Raw genomic sequence first — 13557 nt, 5'->3', positions numbered from 1 at the left:
TACAGGAAAACTAGAATGACATTTGATTAATCATTCTTTCCGACTCCTGCATCAATCTGCCTCCCTCAAAAAGGTTTAAAAAAAAAAAACCCTTAAGGGTGTAATCATGGAACATGCAGTTTGCTTTTTAAAAATAATCAATTAGTTATGAATTTGTCTAATTCCTTTCACAGTCAAATGATTACACGTTACAGAAAAAGCATAAATGTCCCAACCTACAAAATGGACAAATAGAAGAGTTACTGTTTGTGTTAGTAAAAAATATCCTGGAAAAAAAAAAAAAACAGTTCTTTGAGAAATTCCTTGAAATACAGGCTCTCCCAGGGCAACTGTATGCTTGACAATCACTAAATATTTCACAGAGAGACACTGGCTGAGAAATGTAGCATTTAGGGGTCAACAGTCATTGCAAACTAAAGAGTCTCTCAAATTATAACATTTTATTACAGAAATTCCATTTTTACAGTATGGTAAAGGGCTCAAAGCCCAAAGGACAGGAATCCACTGTGTCAGTTGAGAAACACTGTACCAGCACAAAGCTCAAGTCATTTAAAATTCCAAAGTAAAAAAGAATCATAAGAAACATTGTTAAAAAAAAATCTTCTAAACATTTTTATAAAGGAAGCTAACCTGGTAACCACAAATGAAGATGAAAGTAAAATATTCACATGGAGGAACAAATAATAGTAGAGCCTTTTGTCTGGTAAGAAGAGGTAGTAAAGATTTTCAAGAGGGATAAGAAAAGAAGAATGTGTTTTAAAATACAAGCTTTTCAAACAACTTTTACTAACGTCACACTACCAGCAATGAAAACCACGCATGTGCGCAGTCAAGCGCTCTGATCCAAAGTCATTAAGCTGACAATGAAACGTGTATGGAGAAAGAAGGGAACAATGATTAAATGGGGAAGAAAGTGAGTAAGGGCTGAAAAGAGCCTGCTGTTGACTGTGTGCATCCTAAGAAAGCTGGTGGAGGGAAGACCCAGGTCACTGTAACAGAAAGGCGGCAAGAGAGGCTCACTGTTCTTCCAGACCATTCATGTGAGCTACCACTGAGTCTTTTATGTTCCCACTGTTGAGGACTGAAAATGAATACTAAGCTGGGCACGGTGGCTTACACCTGTAATCCCAGCACTTTTGGGAGGCCGAGGCGGGCAGATCACGAGGTCAAGAGATCGAGACCATCCTGGCCAACATGGTGAAACCCCGTCTCTACTAAAAATACAAAAAAAATTAGCTGGGCATGGTGGCATGCACCCATAATCCCAGCTACTCAGGATGCTGAGGCAGGAGAATCGCTTGAACCCGGGAGGCAGAGGTTGCAATGAGCCGAAATCATGCCACTGCACTCCAGCCTGGCAACAGAGCAAGACTCCATCTCAAAAAAAATAAAAATAAAAATAAGAAAGAAAGAAAGAAATGAATACTAAAGCCTATCTAGGAAAGCAAAACACCTTTTTCTGGAACAACTTTTACAATAACTTTGATTCTGTGATTGGTGGATATATTCTTTCAGCAGTGTCACTTATAAAGCTTTTGGATCATTTCAAATGTTTATTTCTAGGTTTGTGGAGCCCAATAGAAGTTGATTCATCTGGTTCATCCTGTTCTTTTGGGGCCTATGTCCTCCTTCTCTCTGTACCCAGACTATCTTTGAAGGCCAAAGGAACCTTAAAGTTCTCTAAGGAAACCAGGCTTTGACCCTGAAATTCTGAACAAGTCAAGCAGGCAGGAAGCCTGTGAGGGAAAGTGTGTCCAAAGCTGATCCCATCCAGCTGGGGCCTTTGTGAAATGAAGGGCCCTGTGTCAGCCACCTTGCCCCCTCTTCAGGAATGCAGACCTGGGACAGGTCAGCATCTTATTAGCTCACGAGCTCAGGTTAATAAAATGCACCCTGATTTTCAGGATCTCCTCGGGATTTCTCCCTGGAAAAAATTATGACTCCCTGGAAAAAAAATAACTATGAAGGATGTTGTACAAATTTAACATGAGAAAATTCTAACGTCCCCCGCTCCCTTTTTTTGTGATTATTCTAATGACGAAGAAAAAAAAACATATAGGCAACCAATGGATGGTTTTTGTCTTTGAAAGGAAGAGTCAAAATATTAATACTTATCCTTTGCTGAGAAAATTAGAGAACACTCTCGATTACTGAAAACATTAGATACTACGCTAACATGACATTTCTTACGCTTGTTTTCTAAAACTAGTTTTTGCTTTATGCTAGATCATTTGTCTCACTTAAGTGGATTTCTTCTGATTGAAGATTTTTCTGCAGAAAGAGCACTTACAATTTCTAGCAATACATTAGTGACCCTAGAGCCATACCACTCCCAGAAGCTGCTGAGAAGCAGAGTTAATCTCCTTTTTCTTATTGAATCTCTTATGCTCAGTCTCTAAGGCATTTTGCTGGTCCAGGGGAGGTATTCCTAATGCCACTGTCCATATTATCTTTAGCTTACAGGAACAGATATTTTACTCTGCCAATGGCATTATCCATACTTATATAGATCCCAAATGCCAATTAAGATTTGCTGAAACTTTTTGCCATTGCTGGTGCAATTAATGTACTTGTTTGATTTCACTAAAAACAACATTTCCAACATACTAGAGATGATCTTTTTCGATACCCTTAAGGATATGGGAATAATCTTTTAAATTAGTATTCATAGCCAAATTCATTGGAGGGCATAAAGAGAAATGACACTTGTGGTAGGGGTTTCTCTGGTCCTGACCAGAACACCCTCAGCCAGCACTTGCCATGTCCTTGTGTACTTATTTAACCATGCCCCCACTCTGGTACTCTCATCTGCACCGTTGTCTCCCAAGATGTCCAGTGTAACCCAGCAAAGCTGGCAATAGTCGCTTGGCAGACACTTGGGAGCGTGGCGCTGGCTGCAAACACTGGCTCCATTCATATCAGAAAAGAAAGGCCTGCTCCCTTTTCACCGACAAGACTCCTGCTATGGCTCAGTGTTCTCTCAGCTGGGGAGCCACAAGTCTATTTCCTTCTTTAGCCCATATTATAATGGAGGATAAGATGAAAAGGAATACAGACCCTTGATACCTTTTACTTAGAGTGCTAACTAATGCAGGGCCTCGTGTCTGATCTTCTGCTTGGCTGAGGGGATGGCAGATGGCCTTCTGAAAGCTTTTCAAACCCGGGCTGCTTTCAGCAGGGCGTGAGGGGGTATTGTTACATTTTCCATATAGTGGTAGGAAGCATCACTGAATAAAAGCACACAACAATTGTGCCACTTCTCTGGGAAGCATATTACAACCTTACAATGAGGGCTAATTGGCCGACACCAAAAGCAGACGCAGACACAGCTTTGAATATTATTCAGGAGAGGTTTTAGAGAGCAGAGTCAGGACGGAGGCTGAGGCATAAAGGAGAGGAGCGACAGGAAGGACATCGACGGGGAGGCGGCGAGGGCTGGCATGAAGAGGGAAAAGAGTGGCTTCATTATATTTATCAGAAAAGAATCGTGCTCTTGTATAAAGAGTTCGTTCATATCCACCTCCCCTTCCTTATCAGGGGGACGTCAACGGCAGTCCCAGCTTACAGTGCCATGTCCACAGGACACTGCCGTTACCATGAGAACTGATGTGGCCACATCTCAGAGCCTTCTTTTTTTTTTTTTAGACAAAGTCTCGCTCTTGTCGCCCAGGCTGGAGTGCAATGGCGCGATCTTGGCTCATTGCAACCTCCTCCTCCCGGGTTCAAGCGATTCTCCTGCCTCAGCCTCCCAAGTATCTGGGATTACAGGCAACTGGCACCATGCTCAGCTAATTTTTTTTTTTTTTTTTTTGTATTTTTAGTAGAGACAGGGTTTCACCATGTTGGCCAGCTGGACTCGAACTCCTGACCTCAGGCGATCTGCTGGCCTCAGCCTCCCAAAGTGCTGGGATCTCAGAGCCTTTTAAGAAACTTTTGTGTGAGCTCCTTGAAATGGGCAGTGGAGGAAGGAAAATGTACTGAGTACTCACTTTATGCCAGGCTAGTTCAAGACACTACCTTTGTTATTTCATTTAATGTTCAAATTCTGAGACTTATGATCATTTTGCAGCTGAGGGAATGGAGGCTCAGGGATGGTAGATAGCTTGCACAAAGTCTAACAGATTCAAATCCAGGCATTCCTGACTTCAAAGTTCAAGCCCTTCCTGCCACACTCCCCTGTGCCAATTCTTCAAATAACCAGGTCCTGCCTACTACCCGGCATTTGACAGTAGGTGCTCAATAAATGCGTTCTGAAAACAGAACTAAACTTACCCAGAAGTGTGGATAGAAAAGAAGCTCTAAAAAGTAGAGACCATTTAGGAAAGCCAACCCTGGAAGTCAGCTCTCAGCGAGGGGCTGACCTGCCTAAACCGGCACTTACCCCAACACACACAAATTCCACCAGAATTCTTTAATCCAAAGACATTAAGCCATTCGATGTGTGCTAGGTGCTGGGAATACCGGTATTTGAAAACCCAGGCTGTGTTTTAGAAGCTCGCAGTCTGTTGAATAGTCTGTTCATATGCTATGAAAAAAAATGCAGATGGAGATAAGTTAGGGGTTCTCAGAAAGGAGAAAGGAAATCTAACTGGGAAGACCAGGGAAAGCTTCCTGGAGAGGCATTACCTGAATGGGGTCTGAAAGGTGAGTAGGAATTGACCAGACAGAGAGAAATGTGGGTAGTGTTATTCCAGACCAAGTGAGAAGCAGCACAGCAACCAGAGGCATGAACTAGGCACTGTGTAGAGGGAACATTAAGTGTCTCCTACTGAGCTCAAATGGTGTGGCAGGAAATGACACTGAAAAGATAGGGAGAGCCAGGTGCTTCAATGCTATGCTCAGTGAATCGGACTTCATCCTTCAGGGGCTGCAAGGCATTGGCTGTTCCCTAGAGGCAAAGGTGGTAATGTGGCCAATGTAGAGGGTAGATTTCAAGGGATAAGATTTGAAATAAGATAAACCATTGGGAGGTGGGTGCTGTGGTTTGTGTTGGGGGTAATAAGGACCTGGTGAGGGAGGTGGTGGCAGGGATGAAGAAGGCCAGATTTATTTCAGAAATATTTCCAAGGTCAAGTCAACAAGAATCGTCGATTGATCGGATTGTGGGAAAGAAGGAAGGACATATGATTTCTAGCTTTTGTTACTAGGTGGATGGTGGGGCCATTAATTAAAATTATGAATATAGGAGTGGGAATAGATTGGGGGGAGAGGATAAGTTTATTTGACACCTGGGAGATACCTAGGCAAGCAATTGGATCATGAATCAGAAACTCAGAAGAGAGGTGAAGAAAAGTGATAAGATACGAGAAAGGAAGTCTGAAAATAGTTTCCTCTGCAGTCACATCTGTCCTGCAGATATGCTTTGTTTGGATCTCTGTGCTATTGTTTTTAAAATTAGGATTAGGTGAAAAACATGGAAAAACCAGGAAATTGTACAAAAAAATTGAAATATCCAGTGTCTCTTAAAGTTTCCACTTATTTGCATTTCTGTCCCTCCATGACAATAGTGAACCAGAAACAGAAAGCAGCTCTGCCTTTTGAGCCGGGCACATGCTCTCCAGGGAGCCTCAACCCTCAACCCTCCTGGCTGGACCCAAGGCTCAGTGTTGGTTGTCATTCTATCATCACAATTGCTCTGTTGTTTTCTTACTGCAGAGTTAAGAGGAAAGTAAACTATGTTGTTCCCTTACTTCAGTCAAAAGTGGAAAATGCAAGAAAATAAATATCCCAATTTAAAAATGGGTAATGAGCCTAAATAGATGTTTCTCTAAAGAAGACATACAAATGGCCAATGGGTATATGAAAATGAGCTCAATACCACTAATCATCAGAGAAATGCAAATTAAAACCACAATAGATAACATCTTCCAACTGTTAGGATGTCTATTATCAAAGTGATGAAAGATAACAAGAGTTGGCCAGGATGTGGAGAAAAGGGAATCTTTGCACACTTTTGGTGGGAATGTACATTAGTACAGCTACTACAGAAAAGTGTGGAGGTTCCTCAAAACATTAAAACTAGAACTACCATATGATCCAGCAGTCCCACTACTGGGTATATATCCAAAGGACTTGAAATCAGAAAATTGAAAATGTATCTGCATGCTCATATTCATTGCAGCATAATTCACAATAGCCAAGATATGGAAACAACCTAAATGCCTGTCGACAGATGAATAAAGAAAACGTGATACATACAGTGGAAGAATTCAGCCTTAAAAAAGAAGGAAATCTTGCCATTTGTAACAACATAGATGAACCTGGAAGACATTATGTTAGCCAGGCACAGAAAGACAAATACTATGTGATCTCACTTCTATGTAGAATCTAAAAAAGTCAAACTCATGGAAGCAGAGAGTACAATGATGATTATCAGAGGTTGGATGGTAAGGATATTGCGGAGATGTTGGCCAAAGGATACAAAATTTCAATTTGACAAGATGAATAAATTTAAGAGATCTTTTGTACATCATGGCAACTATAGTTAAAAACAATATATTGTATACTTAAATATTTCCAAGAGAGTAGATTTTAAGTGTTCTCACCACTGAAAAAAAACTATGTGAAGTAAATTATACGTTCATTAGCTTGATTTAGCCATTCCACTACATATATGTGTATATATATAATATGTATATGTAGCCATTCCACTACATTATATATGTATAATGTACACCATAAACCATAAACATATACAAATTTTTTTTTGTATTTAGTAAATAAGAAAAAAGTAGAAAATGAAATCTAATCCAAGAGGACTGTGTCTCCTAAGGAAAATGGTGAGAAATGAAGAAGGTTCCCATAAATTTAACATGCAAACAAAGCATGTCCTTGAAAATTAACCTTGAGATGCCATTGTGAAGTAAACCATAGTAAGAGCAGTGTCTGGTATATGTAAAAGATACATGATGAAAAATTTGATAAACTAAAGACAATTGAAATGTCAACAGCTTGTTTTAGAAAAGTAGTGAAAAAAATGATGATATACTATTGCCTCTTTTCCACATACACATTGCCTGGCCCTGAAGCTGTTTGAATCTGCAATTTCTGTTTTAGAGTCACTGGGATATAGCAACGGGTGGTGAGACTGGAACTAATAGATAGGATCATCCAGAGAGTGTGTCCAGAGAGAGAACAGTAGCCAAGGACAGTCTTGGGGAAATGCTGGAGGACACAGGTTCCCAAAAGAGCCTGAGATGAAAGATGAAAGAGGCTGAAGAGGAACCTGAGCCGTGCGGTGGCATCAAAGCCAGGGGAGCGGAAGCATAGGAAGGAAGGAAAGATCAATGCCGTCCAATGTCTTTTGTCCTGCACTGTATGGCTCCCACCTCTAAGGTCCCAGCAGTGGGGCCAGTTCAGCTACAGTACAGTTGAGACCAGAGATTCCTAAACTATCTTGGTTTATGGTGCCCTTAGTGTCTCAGTAATTTTTTCACAGTGCTCCAAAGCCAAGAGAAACACCAAACAGTTCCATATATTAAGTGTTTAGATCCAAACATCTTATTAACACTGTTATGTCTTAAAAACCTAGTAGCCATTAAAAAAAATTACTATACCCAAATTGAAAGAAGATATATTTTTATTTCATTCTTAAAGGAACACACTTACTTATGGGATGTGTGCACCTGTTGGGCACTGCGTAACTTCTCCAGCCTTCTCAAACTGCCACCCTTACTACCTGTTCTACAACTGACTTTCATACAGAACTTGCTTTTTATCACAGCAGTTGCAGCAAACCCAGCATTGAAAGAGATGATGTCATTGAAAGATATGTAGCTCAATCTAGTGTGAAACAATGAATGACCACCAGCCAGTAGTCCTCTGAGTGTCTGACAGAGGTTGAGACGCCCTCATGGAACCCTTGTGAGTTTGCTGCGGTGCCCTAGAACATCTTGGCACACAGTTTGGGAGCCATGCGGTTAGACAGCATGGACTGGTCTGGAATCCTATCATTTGTAATGTGTCTTTGGGGACATTTGTTCTGAAATCCATATAAGTCACATACAAATAAATTTATGAAGCACAACTGGTTTGTGACTTGAGTAACTACTGGCATTGCCTGTTCTCACTGCTCCATACTACCAGGAAGTAGAATTACTTGAATAAACAAAATTCAAAGTAAATGAAAGTTTGACTAATGCCTTCAATCCTTTCCCCAAACAAACCTTTTCAAGAGTTAGTAAAAACTTCCTTCTCCTTTCTCTCGCCTTCTTCTCACCTTCCTCTGAATAAGAAAAGAAGCAGTATAAGGGGGAGGCGATGAGGGTAAAAGGAGACAGTGACGGGTCTGACCAGTCACACAGGGATCAGTGCCGGGGACTCGAGGCCTTTCTATTCAGAATTAGAAATGATCAGCCCTTGTGTGAGAGCCTCCATATCCAGCAGCTTCCAATACCACGCTCCACTGGCATCCGGTAGCCGATGTCTTTCTGGATAATTACCAAGGCCAACCCATTAGGGCCTGAAATCCTTACAGCTTTTAGAGTTCACGAAAAGGTGCCAGGCTTTCTCTGGTATCCAGCTCCAACAAACTACCAAAAAGCCCAGCATGAACAAACACTGCCACCTCCACTCAGTATCCATGCAGAAACTGTAAGATGAGAAGGGTGCTCAGATGGAATGTCCACAACCATAGAAGACTTGGATTGGGATTTTGGCTCTATCATTTCCTGGAGAGGCCTTAAACAAGTTGCTAAAAAAATGCAAGCTACAGTTTTATCATCTGTAAAACAGGGCCATAATATCACGATGATGCTGTAAGGATTAAATAAGGTATTAAAAGGACATAACATTGTATCTGGAATCCAGCAAATGTATTGAAACCGTTGCATTTAATATTGACTCTATGAATTTATTGAGCATAGGAGTTTAAGAAATCCTTCCTTTCTATGTATACATATATGTATATTATAAAAAGAAATGTATGCATATGTGTATATTATAAAAAGAAAAGTAAGAAACTGGGTTAAACTTTCTTTTAATATAAGCAATACCTTTTTAATGCTTTACTTTTGCAAGGATTCCACAATTTGAATGAATGATGTCTGCTGAACAAGCTCCATTTTTTAAATAAAAATTTGTTTTCCTATTTTTAGTTATCAAAGCCCAAGAACGTTTTATTAACAAGGGCGAACCAGTGTTACCATGTCAAATGAATAAAATTGTCTTCAAAAGCCAAAGAAACATGGTGTTTTGACTGGCACATTTTCGTCACAAATATATGAACAATTTCCATTTACCATGTTGAAATATAGAAACAGCAGAAATTAGCACTAATTCCTGAGTCCACCAGTGGTTATTATGCTGGACCAGCTCCAAAGGCCTTTTGTGCACTGAGATTTTTTGACTCGGTCTAACAAAGGAGAAGGAGTGGCAATTGGGAGCAAGGAGACATTGGTCCTCTTGTGTGGTTGCCGGCACTCTCACTACCAACCAGAGAGCATTGCTCACTCTTTCCTAGTTCTTCAGTGCCCATCCCCACACGCCCATGCTCCATTAGCAATAAGCTCTTATGGAGTCCCTCTCAAAACCAGTGCCAACACTGTACTGGACACCTGAACTTAAATTCCCTGTCCTCTTGCTCTTTCCTTCACTGGAAGTGTGAAAGTGGCAGAAGATGAGACATGGAGGGGAGAGTTGAAGGGGTGTGATGGGGTGTGTCAGAGAGTTGCTGTAGAAAGGCCCAGCACCACCAACAGTCCCCACTTTCAGGCTCAGCACACCCAGAAAAAATTCTGGGCTGAGTCACATTCCAAGCTAGTAAGCTTTCTACATGAACCGCATCTTCCCACAGCATATACGGCTCCCTATGCGCATGCTCATCTCACCTCCCAAAGCTAAGAAACATGGGTTTCCCCCTGTCTTTGTTTCCTTCACTGCCTTCTGCAGCTCTGTCTGTTTTCTAAAACACCCTGGTGGGAGCAGGTTAAGGACAGCGGTATCCCATTTCTTCAACAGCCCAGTACCTTGTACCTTTCCTTCCCTTATAAAGACTGAAAATACTCCTCTTTGATTTCCAAAGACCCCAGCATGTTTATGCAGTGCCAGGAGGGAAGCTTAGCTCTGGCTGGTGGTTTGTGTTAATTGTCTGGCTGCACTTTAGAAAGACGCTTTTTGAATCTAAGCGTTTAGGGAGAAAGTGGAGAAGCATGGCTGTATGAAAGAGCAATTGATGTTAAATATTCATGCTCTTGCTCTCTGTTAATCAAAATTAGTAACCCCCATTGCTTAGCCGCAGTCTTGCTGGCTTCATACTATGATTGTGCTAAAGGAACTTGGATAGAAAACAACCACCATCACACACACACACACCCCCACCGCACACCCCCAAGGACTTGGGTGCTTGTGGGTTTGAAGTGTTTCCAGCCAGTTAACATTGTGCAATTCAGCACTATTTTTTCCAAGATGTTGAATGAACCATGGTTATCCTTTCCATCAGCATTGTAGAACTGCTCTCCCACGTGGTTCCTTCTCTCTTGTTGAATTCAGCAAACTTTAGCCTTAAAAATCAGACATTTTCTGCAATAATCCCTAATGCTAATTGTAGCATAGTCTAGTTCATTTTTCAGAAATTACGCAATTATTTTACAAGATAGAAAAGAAACTGACTATAATTGAACAAAACATGGCGATATTATAAGTTGTTTTCGTAGCAACTTTGAGGTCATGTTTCCCGAACTTTTAGGAAATAAATATTTTATGATTTCATTTATTTTAAAAAGTACATGTTATATGATGACAGGAACTTTAAAATTATCACTTAATTTAAAAGGAAAAGAAAAACAGCTCAATTAAAACCTGTTTTCGTAACTATATTTTTTCAAGTTTTCTACAGTGAGTATGCTTTATCATTATACTGAAAATAATAAAAGTTTTGTTTTTAAAAAACTGAGTAGTTGCAGGATTGTATGTTTGAGAATTTATCCATTTCTTCCTTACCTATGTCATCTGCAAGAGAAATGTTGGTGAACATGCTGTCTTCTTCCTCCTCTTTCCTGGACCCGTCCATCTTGTTCAATTTTCAGACCTGTTAGTAAGAAAAATGAGGGCTGAGAAAAGCAGCAGTTGTCCCATGTGACCACCCTTGTTAAATCATTAATCAGTGAACGTCCAAGCAGGTGCTATCTGAACCTTGCACTATCCACCCTCTTCCTGCTTTCCACCTGAGAAGTTCTTATCTGAGTGTTGCATTCTTAACCGGAAGTGGTAGGAGACCCAAGTTAAAGACTTACAACCCTTGACCGGAGGCTGCTGTGCTGGCATGGCTGCTGTACTCTGGCTAGATGCCAAACCCTGCTTTCAAGTTTCCTTAGGCTGGATTGCGCAAGGAAATGGCCCAGAAAGCGTAAGGAGAAGGTTGAGGGAAGAAATTGACTTTATATGATTAGCATATCTTTTGGATACCCATGATAAACTTCTCAAGGATGTATCAATGACCACAGCATGACCTGGGGGTAAGTCACAACCCCTCAGAACCTCAGTGTTCTACCTGTAATATGAGGGTAAGTCTGTTGTGGGGATTAAATGGAAACTGTCTGGTACATACATAAAGAAATAAGATTCTCTATATGGCATATATGAAGAAATATGATTATATATTGAGCTCATCAGTACTCTCTCATATTACTGTTCAGACACCTCATCCTCTAAAAGTTCATTGAAACAACAAGGTCTCCCTTTTGTGTTTCTGGAGTTGAGCCCAAGAGGAGAGATGTTGGCTTCTCTAGCCCTTAGGCAGGGACCCTTTGTTTGAGGAGGAAGTATTTCTTTACAACTATTTATCCAGGTGACCTAGTTCACATTCGTATACAGACACAAAGCAACACTATTTTAGAATTTCAAATAATCAATCCTTTGGGTAAAAAAATAGCCAAATTTGATGAAGCACTTTAAGCAGATATTAAAATTGTTACTACATGCTACATTCTTTACTAAGTGCTTTGATACATAGAATTTTTTTTTTTTTAAATTCAGGCAAGTTCATTGTTACTGTATCAAGCAGAATGGATGTGAGCTGTTGGAAATCCTAAATGTTAAAAATTAAGTTCACTAGAATAGACTTCCCCCTAATTTTTCAATTATATTCTGCATATACTGAGTGCCTATTCTATACAAGCTGAGCACTTTGGAGGTTCAAAGTCAGAGGTTTATTTATTTGCTATTAATAAGCTTATAAAAGAGTTCAAAAACAAGAATCCTGGAGGTTTACAGAAGGGAAAAAATATATGCAGCTGACAGGACCCTGAAAGGCTTAGAGAAGGGGACATTTGAGATGCATGACCAATGAAAAGTGGGATTCAACAGGCAAAAATGGCCAGGTAGTGAGTGCTTTCTCAGTGAAGGAATATGGGCAAAAGCTCAGAGACAGGAAGGCATTGGGCACATCCAGAAACCAAGAGTATAAAATACAGGTAAATAAGAAGTGGGAGATACAGTGGAAAATAGGATGTCATATCTAAGAGAGGTTTGCATGCTAGATTGTGTTAGTTCAAGTCCTCTAAGAATCAGACACCAAGATGGGATTAAAAGGATGAGATAAAATAGGGAGGGAGGCAGAAACGTTGGAGGGACATTAGACCATGATGCAAGTCTGACCTGGAGTGAAAACAAAGTGGAATGGAAGGTCCAGCTTGATCTTCAGAATAAAGAAATTTTGACAAGGATGTCAAAGAATACTTGAGCCAAAGTTGACCATAAGAGGAGTCCCATGTCTCTCAGAAATGGCCTCCCTTAATTTTCATGCAGCACTTAGTTACTGGCTGGGAGCAGCTGGCAGAAAGTGAGACCTCTGTGCAAATGTAGTTATGGATTTCAGAGCACAGTAGCTGAGGTCCTTGATTAGTTACACTCCCCGTAGTTGGAGGGCTACAAGGCACAGACTCAAGGCAACCAAATGAGCTATTTTTTCTAGCAACTCTGTGTATAATCATGGACCAGTATTTTAGGAAGCATAAAAATACCTCTCGTGGCTAATCCGTTTTCTGTCAGTCCTAGAAATAATGGCACACACTTTTAAAATGACTACTATGTGCTAGGCAACACTCCTATGGGTAGGCACTAATATTATTCCCATTTTAAAGATGAGGGAACTGAGGCATGTAGAGAGTTTAAAAAGCGACAAAATGTCATGCAGCTAAGTTAGCAGTGGAGCTAAGATTGCACTTCATGCCCTACAGCTGTAGGATCTGCTCTTAACCATTGCATTATCTACTCATAATAACATTATCACATGAGGGAGAGGATGCAAGAGAAGAGTTAATCAACTTAATAAAAGAATTTATAAACCAAAGAGTATATTTGGTTTAATGCATATATTTTGTTTTATTTTTATTACTTATGGCCAACTTTATGTTTTGTTAGGATTGACTAAGCATTTGATTCTTTACCTTCTTTCTGATATTCTTCAAGGATCTTTCTTATGAAGTGTCTATCCTAATGGATGAGGGAATGAAAAGAAAGAAAACTCGGCTCGGCGTGGTGGCTCACGCCTGTAATCCCAGCACTTTGGGAAGCCAAGGTGGGTGGATCACAAGGTCAGGAGTTCGAGACCAGCCTGGC

At 40.5% G+C, this 13557-nt stretch overlaps 1 protein-coding gene across 1 annotated transcript in view; it reads right to left on the bottom strand.

Annotated features, from left to right (window-relative positions):
• SCOC (short coiled-coil protein) overlaps positions 1 to 11186 on the bottom strand; it is a 46235-nt gene extending 35049 nt beyond the window's left edge. The window contains exon 1 of the mRNA XM_033215320.1: positions 10939 to 11186. Within this exon, the coding sequence (XP_033071211.1) occupies positions 10939 to 11008 (70 nt within the window). The 5' untranslated portion in view covers positions 11009 to 11186. The remainder of the gene's footprint in view (positions 1 to 10938) is intronic.
• Positions 11187 to 13557: the final 2371 nt, after the last annotated feature.

This window comes from Trachypithecus francoisi, unplaced genomic scaffold, assembly GCF_009764315.1.
Source record: "Trachypithecus francoisi isolate TF-2019V2 unplaced genomic scaffold, Tfra_2.0 Lachesis_group1, whole genome shotgun sequence".
Lineage (NCBI taxonomy): Eukaryota > Metazoa > Chordata > Mammalia > Primates > Cercopithecidae > Trachypithecus > Trachypithecus francoisi.
Note: the sequence above shows the minus strand (reverse complement) of the source record. Positions and strands in the feature narration are given on the sequence as shown.